A 19,470-nucleotide genomic window follows, 5' to 3' on the forward strand; every position below is an offset into this window, starting at 1 on the left:
TTAATAACTGTACATTTAACATAAACTTTTGATCCAAATCTAATTTATCCGCAAACGATGAAGAGTAATTTTGAAAGATGATATAGCCAATAAAAAAACTCTATAGCTAAACGTTATAGCTAAACGTTATAGCTAAGTATCTTCTAAATAATTCTATGTTTACACGATATTCGATTTTAAAAATTATTTTTAATTCGAATGTACGTTCCATATGGGAGTAGTTTCAAAGACATGTTTCTACATTCTGCTTATAATGTTATTTTTTTTGTCGTAAAATGCAGTACCCGGATAATAACTGTTTATTTCGGGCAATACCTTCGAATATTGATCTCTGTCACGCACAAGATCCGGCAATACTTTGATCGGTCAATATACTCCAGTATTACCCGCCTAACAAGTTATTATAGGTCTATTATTCTTTTATTATCGTTGAATAATTTGGACTCTGACTGTCATCATTTATCACAAAGTAGATAACGCTTAGTTTGTCCGATTACTGTCTCTTTTCTCCAGCTGAAAACTTTATACAATATTGTAAGGTTGTGATTTATAAACCAAATTTTAGGAAATTTTGTAAAAAAAGAGAAAAATTATACAAATTTGATACGATTAGTAGAAAGAACTTAAAGTAATATAAGTATTTCTAATGTTTTACAGTTAATCATGTCAATTCGGATGTGGCTGCATTTATTGACCCTAAAATGAAACCTCCAACAGATAAAACAGTAAGTAATACGTTGATTTGGCATTTTTTCTTAAATATTACTTTTTGTGACATGCTTATGTAATGTCATACCAGGCGTCCTGTTTTTTTTGAAGCGCTACTTTAAACTTGATTATAAAATAATAATGTTAAGATTTATTGCAGGTTAGTAACAATCTCTGTTAATATTATAGGCTGTTGCAATACGACAGATCGTCCTTTCTGGTCTGTTCGATCATGTTGCAAGGTATGTGTCATTTACAAAGAACTCAAAGTGAACGAGCTTTAGTCCCTTTTGTCCACAATATTTTATGCATATTCACAAAAGTATCCATTACTGCAGGTGACGTGAAACTCACTTCGGGTGGCATTTCACTATCGTCCTGAGTAAAAGGCGATTTTTGATCAGTGCATGTACTCCAAAGTTACGAATACAAAAATTCGACAGCAACCCCATAATGGAATTCCACCCAAAGTAAAGCATGTAAACCGTTACGCTTTTCACTGCCATATAGAATTTTATTTCGCGTAAAGAGCACGTCGCCTCATGTAGCAATTCATTAAAGTACACAGTTTCTGAAGAAATGTATTTTATACCTTTGCTTGCTGTCCGTAAATGCAGTTAGATCGATTGTAAACTTGTACTGCGATGCTTTTACTGGCAGATTGGAAAAACAATTGCGGCTTACATGTGATATAGCGATTCCTGCAATGTGTCAATACACTCTCACAGTTATCTCTTCTTCTTTATATGTGAACAAATGTTAACCATGTTTTTGTCATTTTGTTGCAGTCATTTGTTCATTCCTGCTTAAAGTGTTTATTGTTGCGGTTTGTTTAAATTGCAGTTAATATTTCATTTTTTGTTAATCGATTGATGTTTTAGTCGTATTTCCAGTGGTATCTACATGTTTGTTTTTTGCTTAATTGTGATCTGTTGTTTTTGATAACTTGTGTCGTTTAAACTCGGATAATATTCCTATTATTCCGAGACTAATTGCAAATCCTAATAATACTTTGAAGGATATATCATCAAGTAATGCGGATATAGAATCATAATAGAAAGTTTCGATTTTTAATTTTGTTTGATATTCCATTGCATGTGGCAAATAGACCTCTTCTATTTTGCTACGTACGCATTTCCACAATAACTTACTGTCATCATTGCGAGCTATTAAGATGGATAGATCAAGAACAGCAGGAACTGTGTATATAATTCTGAGTGGTATTAACACGTCATCTGCAGTGATGCTGTCTTGATATGCAAATACATCCTCTTTGTTCATAAGTCCTGCAAAAACTTCTCTATTGCGGACTTTTTTTATCACTTCTTTATAGCTTACTACACTGACAGTTTTTTCTTTGTAATCCTCTTTAGCAATTCTTTCTTCGTAGGAATCTTTTACTACTGCAACACGTCTTTTATATATCCCTAGATCACTTGTGCCACTAACCAAAGCTGTTACTGTGCCTGTTATAACACACACTATTACCATTCTAGTGTACATTACAACACAAGCCAATATTCTTCCCAGTAGTGACTTAGGTACTACATCTCCATAACCAACAGTTGTAAGTGTTATAAAGCTCCACCATATGCCAGTCATTGCTCCTCTTAAGAAAGACTCGTTAAAGTTGTCGTTATCTTTTCTTTCTAATATCCAGGTAAGAATACCATAGACTACAATCAATGATACAGGCAAGATAAATGTATGTTTACAACTAATAAAACCTCTGATAAACTTGTTGTACAATGAAATTCGTTTCCGAGTAACAATAACTGCTATTGCTGTTGATCTATGAAAGGTGTGACGTTTCATTCCCCGTATTGTAAGAACTGTAGTATTTAACTTAAGGTTTGTTATAGGCCCCCACATTGCATTTATTATTGAAACATTACCTGTCCCAAATGGTATGTTTAAGTTTGTAAATAATTCCATAAATTCCTTTTGACTGTTACTCCGTTGTCGGTATTGAACAAATTCACTTATGTTCTTTTCGGTTTGGTTTTCTTTAAAGCAATAGCTCTTAATTGACCTAAACGTCTTTGGAATTATACCATCAATTTCGTTTTTCTGGTCTTTAAAGATATAATATGCCGATACATACATAGTAAAATATGCGGATATACCTCCGCCTCTAAATTCTAATTTATAATTTTTGACTAACCATACATCTATAATCAAAACAACACAATCCGTGAAAATATTCCTTTCTCGAAAGTATATACCCCGGCTAAGTTGAAGATTTTTTCTATTGTTAAAAGGAGGTGTGTTGCATTGTACTGAATAGCAATACTGCTAATGCATTACCAAATAATAATCTACTTTAAATAATAATAACCCTTCACGTTTTTAGTCGTTTGCTGTAATAAATCTTGCAAATATAGGGGAGCGTTCATGCGTTTTGATTAAGAGTAGGTAGTGTGCTGTGTACTAATATATACCGACTGGTAAAGATAACACTCTTTTGAATTCACATTTTCATTTTCTGCATTGTGCAAATAAAAAAAAATGTTAATTATTTTCTCTTGATCATCAGAAAAAAATTTGCTTTAATGAACTGATAATGTTAACAGAATCTCTTTGACAACGTAAAAAATCTAAATCGGCATTTTTTCAACATTTTCCAATATTTGTTCATAACTGTACTTGCTTTCTTCCACTCCAGCTTTATTCTTTGTTAAGTATTCAAGACTCACCATGTCAAAACAATTATTTTTGTTTCATAATTTCTGCAAACTAAACCATTTGAAATATTCGGCCTTTTACATTTCCAAATATTGTTTAAAAGAATTTTGCCAATACATTAGTCCTTTTTTTAATATATTCATTCTTTTTTTTACATTTGCATAATTATATTAAGCAGAAAGGGATAAATCCATTTTGTCGACATTTCTAATTCTAATAATAAGTAAACAAAAGAGAAATGGATTTTCGTAGGTTATTCTTTGTTGGCTTTGAAGATATAAACTATCTTCTTTCCCGAAACTTTGCAAATTCTTATTTTTTTTTTGTTTTTTTTTTAAATAAATGAAAGTTTCGTTGTTCCGTTTTAATAACTAAAATTATTTTTATTTTTTGATAATAGAAGCAGGTGCCAATACAACCACGGTACGTTGTAAAAAGATTTTTGGTTCATTATGTTCTGAATAATTAAATTCTTTTTTAGTTTAACCTGCGCTGAACCTCCAAAATGATACCAACAAAAATCAATACTCCAATAATAATGCACAAACTCCATATGAATTTATTCTCTTTAAACATATCAATGACTTTAGCATTGTATAAGACATCAATTTTGCAGTAACGTTGATTATCATAAACAGCTTTTTTAAATACGTCGTTGTTAAACTCATATTTCATGCAGTGAAGCACTTGTGTACTTGCCTTGTCATTACTGAAATCTTTTTTTAAAGCAGAATAGATAACTTGATCATATTTTATTTGTTTGACAATTCGAAGTGGATTTTCATTTTCATCATTTATGATATCACTTTGCATTGCAGCTGCCACATCTGCATTTAACAATGCTGCATAAACCGAATCAGTACGCACTAATTCGACTACTTCCTCATAAGATTCCTTAAGAATTAGTTTGGAGTTATATACCTTCGTCGCCACATGCGCTTCTGTTGAGTTGCTCAAGACTGTCACTATTTGATTATTTATGTCTATTCCTGATACACCTGAGACGTTCTCAGAAACTGTTGCTGTAAGTATCGCAGCCAAGGACAAAGCGAGAAGAATCCAAGCACTGATAAGAATACGACTTATGAAGTGTTTCGGAACAACATCGCCATATCCAACTGTAGTCATTGTGACTAAGCTACACCAAATTCCAGTTGGTGCTCCTTTGAAAAATGACTGTGATATCTCGGGATTTCTTTTCCGCTCAACAAACCAAATAAGAATTCCAACACAAATCGAAGTTACAATGGTGACCATGACAACCTGACTGCTATTCAGAAGTCCTTGCCATGTTTTGAAGAGTAGTTCTATTCTGTACCTTGGCACAACAACTACCATGTGTTTTGATATCATAAGCTGATAAAGCAAATGGTCAGGTTTCAGTTTCATCAGGTTTTGACTAGCTTCACTTGAAAACAAAACTGGACCCCATAATGTGGTAATGTTATCGTTAAAATACGTAGAAATATTATGTAGTAAAATTTGGTTGTATTCTTTTCGTGATGAAGCGACTCGAACCATTTTCATAAATTTATTTGACGACTCATCGTGACAGTGATCTTTCCCATTCTTCATTATGTCAACCAGTATTCCCTTCAACACATTACTTTCATTATGGATGAAAGGTTTTTGTTCCCAATACGCTACTCGCATAAGGAGAGTCTTGTTAGGTTTAGAAAACGATGCTTTTTCTAATAAAAAAACAGTTATAATCAGAGTAATGATATGACGATACATGTCTTAAATCTGTGTTTTTATCCAGTTTATTTAATCATTTGAGATTTGTAAACTTTCTTGAATAGATAGGTTTCTATAGTTCTTTACATTTTCATTTCATCTTTGAATATTTTTCTAAAAATTTAATAAAAATAATTGTCCTAAAGATAATGTGCTGTTTGTTGAATATTTTTTTTACTATGGTTGTGCATATCTATTATTTTTGAAAGAATGAAAAAAATAGTCTTTTTCTAAAATTTATTTCGCAAAACGAAACACTGGTTGTCATGGTAAAACAGTTTCACTGAGAGTTATATTAGTAAACACTTCTTTAATTCTTAAAGATGTTTAGTTAGAATTAATTTTATTAAGAGGTTACTTCTTTTTTTCGAAGTTAAGCAAAACATTTTCCTGAAAAACATATTCTTGTGTTTATTTTGGCGATAAATTGGCTGGTCTTATACTAAGTAAAATCTCCAAATTTTAATAACACAACATACACGGTAAAATTGGATATTATCTGTACAAGAACTCCAAGAAAGAGTTTATAGCTTTTACTTTGTTTATTTTACATAGGAAAGTTCCTCCTGAAGAAGCTAGATCGTTGAAAGTTAAAAACTGCTACAGAGTAAGTTTCTATCAACATCCTTTCTTGATGTTAGTTAAACTTCCTACAAATAACTCCAGTCTTGTCCTAACTCTTGGGTTGAAACTGAACACCACTTAATAACCCCTCCCTTTCCTAGAAACAATGTAAAAGTAACTTTTTATAATAATACTCTGCGGGAATTAATTTTCGCGAAAAATGTTTTTTTTTTAAAAATCTCCCTACGCAAATTTCGCAAAAAAAACTCATTTAACATTTTGTTATACCGTTTTTTTTACGGACTGTTATTTAGAAGACGTATAATAAAGAGCGCAGAACTTGAGATTAATTTTCATACTATATAGCTATAGGTAAATCACAGGTAAACAAGTTAGTGTAAATCGTTTTTCGAACAGGAAAAAAACCCAATTTATGCGGCTATTAATTTTCGCGAATAGCGAGTTTCTCATTTGCGGAAACTAATTTTTGACAAAAACTCGCGGAATACACTAAAATAATTCCTTTCTTTGATGTGGGAAAATTGTTCGGACACTAAAAAATGTTTCTGATGTATTTTTTGTGTAAGATACCATTCAAGAAATATTCCTATGTGAAAAACACTCGTCTTTTAACAGTAAACAATAAACTCACCTGTGACCAACCTTTTATGGAATTAACTATTGGACATTGCTTGTTGTAACAATATTTTCCACTTTGTTTCATTTGTTTTAGTGTTGTTCCACTGATGATCTTGTATTCATCCATCCTACGTCTTCGTTATTTTCGAAATTACCAGAATTTGTTGTCTATCATGAAATTATGGAAACAAGTAAATTGTATATGAAAAGTAAGTCTCTCTCAACCGGTGTGTACCATAAGATTTTTTTACTTTTAACGTCAATTCCCACCCGCAATTCAATTCTTTTTAATAAGACTTGTATGCAAAGTTTTATTATGGTAAATCATGGAATTTACTTTTCGGAATTCATTAACTATTCTTGTTTATATAATACTGGTGACTTCTTTAGTATATAAATCCGTGTGATTAATCCAAATATTTAAGAATCTGTTTCAATGGCAAATCATTTTTTTTTCTCTTAAGGGGACGCATTAATAATTATTGTGCACGTAGTGTTTTCGGGTGTTTTTCGCGATATTTTATTGGTTGTTTTTAATCACGTGGTCAGTCTGTATAAGGCTGTGTTAACCAGTATCAAAACATAACGAAAACTAAACAACCAAGACTTACATTATAAAACAAAATAAATCAAAAATATCAGTTGTAAAAATTAAACTGAACTAACCCGATTAAAGTTTTATAAAATCGTCAATGCTCGAGACATTATTTTTTGCTTAACATTTTTCAATTTTAATTGTAATGCGAAAGTTACATCAAACCAAACGACAATGAATAAACCAGTCGTTTCGGCAGAAAGTTCTGCAGCGTATTACTGATTTATAGCAGTCCTCTACAGGGGAAGTATTTCAACTTTGCAGAAAAAGTGATCACGTTATTAATAATTAATTATTTTCAACTGGCACAGCAGAAGACGATAGAAAAATATAAAGTAGAAAAATGAGTTCAAGTTTGTAAACACCGCTTTTGAAAACTAGATGAAACGTGAAAGTCAATCAACTAATTTTAATTTATTTCGGTTTTTAAAAAGAATTTTAACCTGTCGAAACTCCTTGTAAGCAAATACAAACCTAGCTTTATAAAATTTCAGATCAAATTAACAAACGACCGTTGTAGCTAGGGGAAACTGGCGAAACCAACTGAACATAAAATAATAATTCAATATGAATTATTTTGTAAAAATACAAGGTTTTTGTACCTTTTGTACCGTTCAACCTTGAAGGAACAAGGTTCAACAGGATAGTTTTCAAAATGTAATGATTTAAGTACCGCTACACTAGACTTTCCGTGCTTCACTAGTCTCGATAGTAAAAACAGCGACAAAAGAGAAGCCCATTTAAAGTTTTACCGGCTAAACAGTAGAACAATTAAAGACTATTTATAATAATATTCTTGAGTTCTTGGTTTTTCGCCTGAACTTCTTCGTAATGTAGGCATTTTAGCAACGTCGATTATTGCCGTTTAACGATATTATTTTGATCTTTGCGTCAGACACGATGACCTGCTAATTTTTTACCAGAAATTAGAACACAATTTCATGCACAGTGCTGTGCAGTTGCGTTGGTTTAGTTTTTTAAGCAATGATAAAAACAACGGTATTATTACTTAGCCATTGCACTTCTAATTTAGCCCTGTTCACTATACAAGAACGCTGGTTACCCAAATTTGCTCCACATATGTGTACGTACGGTAAACCCTGTGAGGAGCCGGTACCTATTTACAGCAATAATGAAGATTGTATTGAATGCTACATGGCCTGTACATTTGGTAAGAAAATTTATCGTACTGCAATTTGATGAAATTTGTTGTACGTTTGATATTTGATATTAATTTAAATTGATATTAATCTTATATTTGATGTTACTCTAAATAATAAAGGCCCCCATGTATGGCAGCTACCTGTGCAACTTATTCAGTATCCTGAGAAACCAGAGAAGTATAAGTGGTTTGCGAAGTACCTGTTGGAAGGAAAAATCATAAACCAATTAAAGGAGTTCTCCCATAGTTTATTAACGCCAGCATCAGTAATGGTAAAGAGTTGGGCACAGTAAGTATTTACTTGTTCAACTTTAATAATATGAGTAAAAAATAATTCATTTTGTTTACCTTCACTGTGTTTCATTTCTTTAGTTTTGACTTATTACCATGTCTCATTTCTTCTCTTTTATTTTATATGTAGTCTTCAGCAAAAGACAGAGGTTTTATTTAATAGTCTTGTTACGGAAAGAATTGACACTAAAGAAAGATTGCTCAAAGTATGGAAAGTTAAACCCAAATGTAAGTATTTTTAATGTACTTTACAAAGTATTTGTTTACTAGCCAATAAGGTCCGTGGAGAAATCCACTCAGGCGGGATAAAGAATGAGAAAAATTAGAATTTGATAACGTCAGCAACCCATCCACCAAAAAAAAATTTAGAACCTTTTTTTCACGCTGCCTCTATTGTGCGACTTGAAAGCGCTGATCAAGAAAATGTATATGATCATGTGGTCAAGGATTTAAAAAATTTTGCTGTAATTATTCTTTGTCTGTAATGTGTAGAAGTTGAAACAATGGTCAAAATGTGTAGGATCATATGTTCTCGAGAACGCCTAATGAGATATCAGGGATTCAAAAAATTTTGCTGACGTCAGCAAAATCAAAACCTTAAAATATATTTTTAGAAATTTGTATACCCGTTGCCTTCATCGTATAGATCTTAAAGCTGTGATCAAGAAAATGTATAGGATCATGTACTTTTGACAAACGGTTGCAGAGATTTAGGGTTCGAAGGTTGTTTGATGACGTCATCAACCCGCCCCTTCCGAAACGGATTTGGGGGCACAGGTCTGGGAAAATTACCCAAATTGGTCCTAGGTGTTCCCTAGTTACCTAAGCGGTGAAAAATCATTGACGTCACCACCTCGTTTCCAAGTTATTTGGCCTCAAAGTTTTTGTTCACTGTAATGGCTTCATTAATTTAATATAGGATATTGACGTTAAAGTAGTGTTATTGACGTTGCGCCGTAATGTCAGAAAATTTAACATATTAGACATGCATTTTTCGACTACACCAAAGAAAATGAACACATCCACTTTGCCTGTTACAAACAGACACAGTCTCTGTATTATTATAAGAGACTAGTCGATTAGGCCCGTGGAAAAATCCACTTAGGCAGAAAAACAATTGAAAAGTTCTGTCATTTGAATTTTGATGACATCAGCAAATATTTCAGTATATTGAATATGCCTTTTACTAAAAAAAATAATCTGAAAATGCATAAAAAGAAAGTATATAAGTCATAATTTAACAAAAAAGTTCTTAAAATCTAACACAAAATATCAAATGTCAAATCGCATGAAATCCTCCCAACAAAACTTCAGACAAAATATGAAAAACAACGGCGTGCAAGGAGGTGTAAAATCTAGTTAGTAGAAAGTTACAACATTGACAGTCACAACCCAGACAGTTACGACAACAATAATAATAATGTCAGAAATAACACATATCTCAAATATGTATACATCTTATTATGTGATTATGTTGAAAACCTTCAATATTTTAATCTAAAGTGTCGAAAAGAAAGGCTTGCAACAGTAAGCACAGATCTATGAAATAAGTTCTTTACGCATTTTAAACAATATCAAAAAGCCAAACTTAAACAAACACAAAACACCTAAAAACAAAAAGTTAAACTTTGAAAATCATTTATTCGGTTGCATACCATCCTCTCCCGCAAAAATATGAACAAAATGTAAAAATTAACCGGTTAACAAAACAATTTTTTGTCTAATGATCCGTACTGACTTTACCAAACATTTTAACCTGAAATGTCGAAAAAGCAATGAGCAAGGAGTAAATTTCAAATCAACAAAAATCATTATTTTGAAAAACATTGTATACATATATGGTCCTTCCTCACAAAAGTTTACAATAAATGTAGAACACAAAGGTTTATGAGGAGCAAATCAAAATATGAACAAAAATCAGTTCAATTGGCATGTTCTATATTGTCTTCAGCCATAAAATCTTCCACAAAATTGATATGAAACCCATCAAATTCAACTCAGAAAAAGCAGTCATTTAAGTGCATACAAAAATACAACTTGTAGAATATCAAATTATTATTTTTAGTATATATAATTGCATATGGTCCACCCTCACAACAGTTAAATTTTTGCACTAAATTTGCAACACAAAATACAAATTCTAAATAATTCCTATGGTTTTCCTCAAAAGTTTAATCAAAATATAAAAAATGAGAGGTGAACGACAAAATCAAAGTTTGCAGAATTTAATTATTTTGGTATATATATGTCTATTGATATATGCCCTCTATAACAATATTTCAATCCAAAATGTGAAAAAGAAAAACAGTTTGCAACAAAATCAGTTATTCTGATGATATTGCATACACTTTTTCTCCGTGTAGTGTGTAAAAAAAGAATGGTTGTAGGAAATACTTCTGATTCAACAAAAATCAGTATTTGCATCTTGTACTCATTAAATATTACCCAAAATTTCAAAAAACTGTGATTTGGAATGCATCAAATTTATAAATAGAGAGGGATCAGTCATTTCGGTATGTTGTAGAGTCCTGCCTGGTAAGAATTTATACAAAATATAAAAAAAACACAAGTTTTTTCGGTGTTGTACTCCCTCAAAAAAGTTGAAACTTTTCTTAATTGAGACAAAATGCCATAAACAAAAACATTTTAGTCAGAACATCTAGAACAACAAAAATCACTACACTTAAGGTACCAGAATTACTACATGTTAAATAAAAATCGTTTCGTCATATTGCATGTAACCGATGTATATAAGTTTAGTTACACAAAATGTGAAAAATACATTATTTGCGTACACAAATTGTGAAAAATACATTATTTGCTTAAAAACAGTCCTTAAACTCTTCTTAAATATTATGTAATACTTTTTTAAAAGTTGTTGTGGCTTGTTAATTTAAGCTTAAAATGTCAATTAAAATAAGTTACTGTCACATTCTTAGCAAAGACCACTAAGATTAGCTTACATGTAAAAAGCAACATAAAACTGAAGCTAACATAAGGTAGCTACAGCAGCTAATAGCTGGTCACCTAAATATAAACTGGAGACTTAGCTAGGTATAAAGAACATGGCTACATATTTATAAATTCCTAGCTACCTAGCTAGTTGTTGTTGGTGTGGTTGATGCTAGCTAACAAACATGTGTCGCATCAATAATATCATCAAATTTTAAAAAACATAAACAAACCTTACAGAAATCTTTCTATACTTCATTTATATACCATGCCCCTTTTTAAATGCTTTTGTAAAGATTTATTTTGAAGGCAAGAGAAGACAAATGCTTAAAAAGGACAGCCATCTTTTTTGCAAACACAATTTCCGTTACTTTGTGCCAGAACTTCATTTAACAAACCACACAAAACTCGCGGCTTTTCACGACAAAGAAGACATATTTTTTTCGGCAACATCAAAGATTTTTTTCGGCGACATCAAAGGAAAATGACGATATCAACTTTGCCTGTTACAGACACACGGAACTGGCGTATTATTATATAGATACCGTTAGTAACTCGTAGCTTATATATACCGTTAGTTGCTCGAAAAAAAATATTATGATACCGCTCACTTTTATTTCGTTTTTTTTTTCTTAGTAACTGTCCCAGCTCACTGAGTGCCAACAATTTATGTAATTAAAGAGAGTTTGTGTAATTAAAAAAGTTGAAAATAGTGTACAATGAATTCTCCACTAAATTTTTCTTTTATTAATGATATTCTCACAAGTTGGAGAATTTATTATGTCTAATAAGCACCGCTTCAATAAACTTCCCTGCAGAATCATTTCTGACATATCAACCCCATTAATCAGGTATTCAAAATAAACGAGTGTTTTCTCATAGGTGAATATTTGCACACCATCTATACTATATACACACCATCCAGATAAACTATCTGAGTTTATCACAAACATATTGCCGCACGTAGTGTAGTGAGTTTGTCTGCGGCTCCCAATTCTTCTTAATATGAGTGTTTTCTCCTTTGCAGAAATTTCTTGTTACTGTATTTGTTCCTTTTATCTCAGTTTTGCTAAAAGAATATCTTCAATGGATACCAGAAGCTAAACATAATGATGTTCGAGCCATATGGCCACCAAATGAATAAAGACGTCATACTTATCCTGGTGGAAAGTACAACAACAAACACGTTAGAAAGTTGATGTATTCAGGATACATAGACGATGTTGTTTCGCACCTATTACAACTATTCAATTTCAGAATACCTTATATATCAACTTTGAGATGTCTTTTTAAAAAACGTGACATGATTTGATATAAGAAATTTGTGTTAAAAGAGTAACTCAATCATTCAAGGTGACCGCAAATTGGGTATCAACATATGTTTTCAGTAAAGTGACATATTCAAAGTTTATATTTTAATTTTATGAGGATTTTTTACGAAAATAAAACAAAATTAGGCAAGCTTATCATTTTATAGAATGTCATACAACTCTTCGTCTCGTTCTATTCAGTCCGCTTGCTTTCAATGCAAAGGGTCGTGGATTCAATTACCAGTCGAATTATACCAAGGACCATAAAGGTGTGAATCGACCTTTTTTCTTAGCGCTCAACATTAAAAGCCAAAAAGGCTATTCTGGGTAAATGATTTTAAAAATAGTTTTTTGTGTTGTAACACTGCTTATTTGTCGTAATGGAATGCATAGCTGTACAACGGGATGGATATACTGTGAAATGCGTCATTTCTACCAAGATTTTTAGGTTTTGAATCTTGTGTCCAAGTAAGGTGTTGCATTTAAAGCGTTACACAAGTATAAGAAAAAAGAAATTAGCTTATCTTAATGGTACTAATTCGCTCGAGGACAAATATACATTTTAAGATTATTGAAAAAAGTTTCGCTGGTATTTTCTTATGAAAGACGTAAAAATGTTCGTATATGGGTATTTTGCGAATTTGGCCTAATTCATGAAAAAAGCAAAATCTATATCCGCGAAAGTTAGTACCATTAGGGTAGTTTATGTCTATTGTTATTTTAAATATTTCATTTGTAACAGCGCCAGGCAATTCTAAATAGTCAAAGACGGTTGTTTTTCGGCGTTTATTAAAAATATGCTAATATCCTCTATTTTTCTGTAAGATTTGCGAATTTAATTTTTTTTTAAATTATTTTCTAAGTATTGCAAAACGTGAACCAATGTGATTGAGTCAAAATAGATTTTGTCTGCTAATTTAATTGTAGTGTAACCTTCCAGGTGTAAGAAAAAAAAAGATGAAGTATACTCAAGCGTTAGAAATGGTTGTCATTATTGCTGTTTATGTATCATCACTCAAAAGACATTTCATGGTATCGTCTATTTTAATCCTGATTATTGGCGTCTTGTTATGTTTCTTGGACGTACCAGTTGTAACGAAAAGAAATAAAGAACTCGGTTTGTATTGCCGTGGAAATTCAGATCCAGGTTTCTTATATTCTTTACTTACTGTCCCCACGTTGTTTTGGATTCAAAAGAGTTGCTATGACACATCAATATATTTTGATTTACTTTCAACACAGATCAAGTCAGTAATAACAGTTGTTATGGCATTGTCATTTCTTGTTGTTTTTGTTTGCCTTTATTTTCCAGTAAAATTCAGCTGGATAATTGTACTGCTGGCAGTAATTTGCATTTGTTTTGACTTTGACCAAATGTTTCTAGTCGTTATTATATGTGCCTTTGTATATACAACTCTGGCGTGTTTTGCAGTATTGAAAATTTGTCCATACAATTTTACTATTGGGGAAGTTGGTATTATTATACAAGGATTTGGGCTGGTTGTATGTGATTTTGGATGCAGAGTGTTTTATCAAAAGAATTTGCTTCAATCTAACGAAATCAACTCTGTAGTTCTGATTGAATTTATGTTGTGCTCCGTTGTATTGATGCTTGTATGTATAATTCCGGTTGCATATTACATTAACAGATTGGTAAGATGTGGAACAGATAGATTGATACATCACTTTCTGTTTTACTTCGCATCGTTGCTTTATCTCGGATTTGTATTCGTATTTCTACGTTATTATTTTAATGAACATCCAATCACATGGCTTATCCACTTTCTAGTTTCAACGAAGCTTCGGTTATTTCTAATGTGTTACTCTTTCCTATTGGTTGCAATATCGTTTTATGTTGTATTCTGGTATTTTACCAACAAAACTGCTCAAGTTAATATTCATAAAACAATAATTCGGAAGATCTTCCACATCATTGCAGTGATTTTATTCCTACCAGTTATCGTGGATGTTCAATTTTATTCAGTTATATCAATGATGGCATTTTTGCTCTTTTTATCTGTGGAAATAGTTCGAATATGCCATATTAAACCATGCGGTGATGTCCTAAATCAAGTCTTAACGCCTTTTAGAGACGAGCAAGACGAAGGAGTGCTGATTCTAACACATATATACTTACTTTGCGGTATGTCTTTACCAATCTGGTTGCACTTCTCCCATGATACTAAAGCATGTCAAATTGCGTTTTATAGTGGTATTATTTCACTTGGTATTGGAGACACAGCTGCGTCAGTATTTGGTAAACTTTACGGAAAAACAAAATGGCACAGTGACAGTAAGAAAACGATCGTTGGTACATTATTTTCAGTGTCAAGTCAGTTCATGTTTTCCATCATTTTAATTGTTTTTCTTCTACAAGAATTGTCGAGTATTAATCTATTGCGTATTATGTTTTGTTGTCTAATTACTTCCTTGTTGGAAGCTTGGTCTTCTCAAATTGATAATTTAATTTTACCGTTATATATGTACATGTTATTTGTTTCTTTTTGTTCACACGACTAGCTGCATCATTCATTAGCCTGTTTTGATACATAAAGCAAGTTTGAGCAAAAATCAAAAGTCGGCTTAATTCGTGAGTTTCAAAACATTTTAGCTTTTTGTGAGGTTATGTACGCAAAAAATATTTGGACTATTTTTCAAGAAACACCTGTGTTAACCTTCTATTAATTTTATAAAAAAAACTTTTTCGTTAGTGTTTTTTGTATTAGTAATAATTTCTTTAGTATTTTTTTATTAAATTAAAACCATAAAAACTTGATTTACATTATTTTTGCTTGCGAAGAAACCTATTTCAATCGATTTGCAAAATATTTGATTTGCCAGAATTTGTTGCTAAAACGTTTCTGATCCACTTATTTAATATTATTTTTGTTGTTACATATAGTTCTAATAAAAAGGGTGAGGTGAGAAAGGGGTAGCTTTCTGATTTTTCGAAATGTGTTGCTAAACATATAATAAAAATCCAAAAAAATTAATTTTTAACGAAAAATGTTAATAATACAAGAAATGTGCAACGTTTTTTTATTTTTTTTTTTATTTTTTATTTTAGAAAATACATACAGGCGTTCGTTTAGTTGTGTTTTAAATAAAAAACCATTTCCCCTGAATTTGCCGAATACGAAATCTGCGCTGAACGTCCAAGGTGATACCAACAAAAATCAATACTCCAATAATAATGCATAAACTCCATATGAATTTATTTTCTTTAAACATATCACTGACGTTAGCAATGTATAAGACATCAATTTTGCAGTAACGTTGATTATCATAAACAGCTTTCTTAAATACATTCTGGTTGTTCTTATATTTTATACAATGCAACCATCTTCCAAATTCTGAGTTTTCATCATAACTCTTTTTTACAGCAGAGTAGATAACTTGATCATATTTTATTTGTTTGACAATTCGAAGTGGATTTTCATTTTCATCATTGATGATATCACTTTGCATTGCAGCTGCCACATCTGCATTTAACAATGCTGCATAAACTGAATCAGCACGTACCGACTCGATTACTTCTTCATATGATTCCTTGAGAACCAACTTGGAGTTATATACCTTCTTTGCCACATGTGCTCAAGACTGCCACCATTTGATTATTTATGTCTATTCCTGATACACCTGAGACGTTCTCAGAAACTGTTGCTGTAAGTATCGCAGCCAAGGACAAAGCGAGAAGAATCCAAGCACTGATAAGAATGCGACTTATGAAGTGTTTCGGAACAACATCTCCATATCCAACTGTAGTCATTGTGACTAAGCTACACCAAATGCCAGTTGGTGCTCCTTTGAAAAATGACTCTGATATCTCGGGATTTCTTTTCCGTTCGACAAACCAAATAAGAATGCCAACGCAAATAGCAGTTAGAATGGTCACGATGGCAACCTGACTGCTATTCAGAAGTCCTTGCCATGTTTTGTAGAGTAGTTCTATTCTGTACCTTCGCACAACAACTACCATGTGTTTTGATATCATAATTTGATAGAGCAAGTGGTCAGGTTGCATTTTCATTAGGTCTTGACTAGCTTCACTTGAAAGCATAACTGGACCCCATAATGTGAGGATTGTGTCATTAAAATGCGTAGAAATATTCTGTTGTAGAATTTGGTTGTATTCTTTTCGTGAAGATGCAACTCGAACCATTTCTATCAATTTATTTGACGACTCATCGTGACAGTGATCTTTCCCATTCTTCATTATGTCAACCATTATTCCCTTCGTCACATTACTTTCATTATAAATGAAAGGTTTTTGTTCCCAATACGCTGTTTGTATAAGGAGAGTCTTTTTATGTTCAGCGAACGATATATTTGTCAGTAAGGAAATAGTTATCATCAAAGTAGTTATATAACGAAACATGATCTCAAACAACCTTTTCTGTATTTTATCTGGTTTGTTTTTTCATCTTATTTTTTTCAGATTACAAATAAAAATATTTATATAAGTTTTGTATTCATTTTGTTTCTCCTTTTATTTCTTTATGTTTCTCCTTTTATTTCTTTATGTTTTTGTAAAGAGAAAGAAAAAAGAAATAATCGTTTCTTTTTTTTGGTGATAAAGAATTTCCATTTCTCATGAAATGTTTTTTGCTGTTGTTATATTAATATCATCTGTTTTATTCCTATTCATTTTGTATATCAATTATCTTTTGTTGTTCAGATATATGTCAGCGGTTTCCTTTGTGTCTGTTTTGTTTAAGGTGTAGGGATTAGAAGATCCTGAAGCGTGTGTATCTAGGGAAAACTCATAAATTATTTGAATCACACACAACTGAAACACATATTTCGCTGTACTGAAACATATTTCGCTGTTTTCTTGTCGTTAAACACGGGACAGCGGATAAATGAGTTTTTCGTAAGCTTTAGGTGTACTTTTTCTCGTCGACCGAAGACATAGTACGTACTCCAACGACATTCTTCACTGTTTATCTATTGGCATTGATTTTAAAAAATTGAATAATGACGTAAATTCTTTCTAATTGTCGAAACTGTACAACTAAATTCGATTTGATAGTAATATTTTATTAAATAACGCCCCGAAGGAGAGAACCGTAACTACGTTTAATCTAAGGCACTCACCTCAGCTAAAGCTTGTTGTGGCGAACTTCGAAATTAGTAGTATAGTCTAAACATATTTTGGCCACGGTTGTAACTTTTTTGGTAGCCCTGTGTGCTGGCCACAAAGAGATTAAGGTTTTCACTATTGAATTAAAGTATATTTTTAGATATATCGTACCAAATCAGATGTTTTACCCTCAGATTGGCTGACACTTTGTGGCTTATATTAAACCAAAACTTTAGGCGCGGCAAAAATAACACGGGCGCTACGTTGTTCTCAGATCTAGATGCTGACAGAGGACTTTATCAACGAAATTCTCACATTAAACACGGTATATCACGATTGTGGGATCCTGTGTTGAGCGAGCTGTTTTCTCTGACCGATATAAAGAAATTCGTTTAATGTTTTATCCAACATATTCGACAACATCTTTTCAACATGTTTTTCCTTTATCAGTGTATTTCACTTTTTTTTAAAAAAAAGGATGGCTAAAAAAATCCACTATATAAATAATTATTCTTTTTCTTATCAAAAAATTATATTTATTAACTTCAGAAGCGCAAAAAATTAACCAACAATGTTATTAACTGTTAATTGTCCGTAATATCGTCTGTAATTTTGTTAATAAGAAAACAATTGCGTTAAGAAAACAATAAGAGTTATTCACCCATGACTTTTGTATAAATACATTTTTAAATTAAATTAAATAATTTATTTTATAATAAAAGATTTACATTTCCTGTTTTAAACATAGCATCAGTTTCCACGGGCTTTTAGTTATATTTTGCTGCAGAGGAAGTTAGGGAAAATAAGGAAGTTGTTTTATACATTGACAATGAAGCCATTGTTAACATTTGGCGTGGGTGTAAAGAGAACACAATAGGAACGTTATTAGCTTGTGAGATTATTTTATTGTATTGTATTTGTTACAGTAAATTAAAAATATAAACAAAAGTTTAATCATTCTGGCGCTCCAAAAGAAAAATGTAGAAAATGTAATCGACAGATGGAACTAGAGAATTAATATATTAGACTAGTTATTCAATCCCATGGACACTTAAAAAACATTTTTAAAAACTCATTGTAAATTTCATTTAATAAAACGCAAATAAAACGTTTTAAGTGAAATCGTCAACAACAATAACTACATTTAATTGGTCGGGATATCGAACTTACATTAATTTGTAACAAACCAACTAATTTCCCTGTGGTTTTAAAACTCAGCATAATAGAACACAATAGGAAAATTTTTAGCTGATGAAATTATTTCATTTTATCACATGATTTTTTTCCGCCAATTAAATGAGTAAACAAAGGTTTTATAAAATACAGGCCATGGCGATTTTAAAAAAGATTTTAGAAATATAATCGTTTTCCCTGATGCAGAAGGACGCACGGAAGTAGTCTATTAATATAAGGTGATTTATTATATATCACAAAGCTCTTCGAAATTAAAACTTACATCGTCAGGTAAAGTTAATGAAATAAGAAACTGCGTATTATTACGTTTGAATGTCACCCAAAGGATTACAAATCTAAAATTCATGGACTAATATAACAGGCTAAGAGTAAATAACATAAAATATCACGTGACAAGCAAATCTGTTTGTTTTCATTTTAGTAAATTTTAAAATGAATAAAAAGAAGTTAGCAAAGTTATTTGTCAACACGATTTTCAATTTTTCCCGTAAGTACTTTACTCATCATTGGTTGCAAAGTAATTTGTCTAATATTTTTGTCGGGTTAGTGT

The 19,470-nt window shown here is 31.6% G+C and overlaps 5 protein-coding genes across 5 annotated transcripts in view; 2 read left to right on the forward strand and 3 right to left on the reverse strand.

Moving 5' to 3' along the window:
* Positions 1 to 12,794, forward strand: part of LOC130623490 (probable ATP-dependent RNA helicase DHX37) — a 32,273-nt gene extending 19,479 nt beyond the window's left edge. Inside the window, exons 24-31 of the mRNA XM_057438981.1 lie at positions 658 to 725; positions 898 to 950; positions 5,686 to 5,737; positions 6,428 to 6,542; positions 7,962 to 8,099; positions 8,211 to 8,379; positions 8,512 to 8,609; positions 12,398 to 12,794. Of these exons, the coding sequence (XP_057294964.1) occupies positions 658 to 725; positions 898 to 950; positions 5,686 to 5,737; positions 6,428 to 6,542; positions 7,962 to 8,099; positions 8,211 to 8,379; positions 8,512 to 8,609; positions 12,398 to 12,477 (773 nt within the window). The 3' untranslated portion in view covers positions 12,478 to 12,794. The remainder of the gene's footprint in view (positions 1 to 657; positions 726 to 897; positions 951 to 5,685; positions 5,738 to 6,427; positions 6,543 to 7,961; positions 8,100 to 8,210; positions 8,380 to 8,511; positions 8,610 to 12,397) is intronic.
* LOC130623497 (uncharacterized) lies at positions 108 to 2,814 on the reverse strand. Its single transcript, XM_057438987.1, has one exon. It carries the CDS (start codon positions 2,812 to 2,814, stop codon positions 1,627 to 1,629), a length of 1,188 nt encoding a protein of 395 aa, XP_057294970.1. The 3' UTR covers positions 108 to 1,626.
* LOC130623496 (uncharacterized) lies at positions 3,871 to 5,152 on the reverse strand. The gene has a single exon (XM_057438986.1). It carries the CDS (start codon positions 5,128 to 5,130, stop codon positions 3,871 to 3,873), a length of 1,260 nt encoding a protein of 419 aa, XP_057294969.1. The 5' UTR covers positions 5,131 to 5,152.
* Positions 12,795 to 13,326: 532 nt separating the features above from the next.
* Positions 13,327 to 17,024, forward strand: LOC130623494 (dolichol kinase-like). The gene has a single exon (XM_057438984.1). It carries the CDS (start codon positions 13,601 to 13,603, stop codon positions 15,161 to 15,163), a length of 1,563 nt encoding a protein of 520 aa, XP_057294967.1. The 5' UTR covers positions 13,327 to 13,600; the 3' UTR covers positions 15,164 to 17,024.
* LOC130623503 (putative potassium channel protein RPA4233) lies at positions 16,212 to 17,056 on the reverse strand. Its single transcript, XM_057438993.1, has one exon. The coding sequence runs from the start codon at positions 17,019 to 17,021 to the stop codon at positions 16,212 to 16,214; it is 810 nt and encodes a 269-aa protein (XP_057294976.1). The 5' UTR covers positions 17,022 to 17,056.
* Positions 17,057 to 19,470: the final 2,414 nt, after the last annotated feature.

This window comes from Hydractinia symbiolongicarpus, chromosome 13 (genome assembly GCF_029227915.1).
Source record: "Hydractinia symbiolongicarpus strain clone_291-10 chromosome 13, HSymV2.1, whole genome shotgun sequence".
In the NCBI taxonomy this organism is placed as follows: domain Eukaryota; kingdom Metazoa; phylum Cnidaria; class Hydrozoa; order Anthoathecata; family Hydractiniidae; genus Hydractinia; species Hydractinia symbiolongicarpus.

Bases quoted from the DNA above. Each gene is read 5' to 3' on its own strand.
- LOC130623497 (XM_057438987.1), bottom strand. From the start codon at position 2,814: ATGTATGTATCGGCATATTATATCTTTAAAGACCAGAAAAACGAAATT.
- LOC130623503 (XM_057438993.1), bottom strand. From the start codon at position 17,021: ATGTTTCGTTATATAACTACTTTGATGATAACTATTTCCTTACTGACA.
- LOC130623494 (XM_057438984.1), top strand. From the start codon at position 13,601: ATGAAGTATACTCAAGCGTTAGAAATGGTTGTCATTATTGCTGTTTAT.
- LOC130623496 (XM_057438986.1), bottom strand. From the start codon at position 5,130: ATGTATCGTCATATCATTACTCTGATTATAACTGTTTTTTTATTAGAA.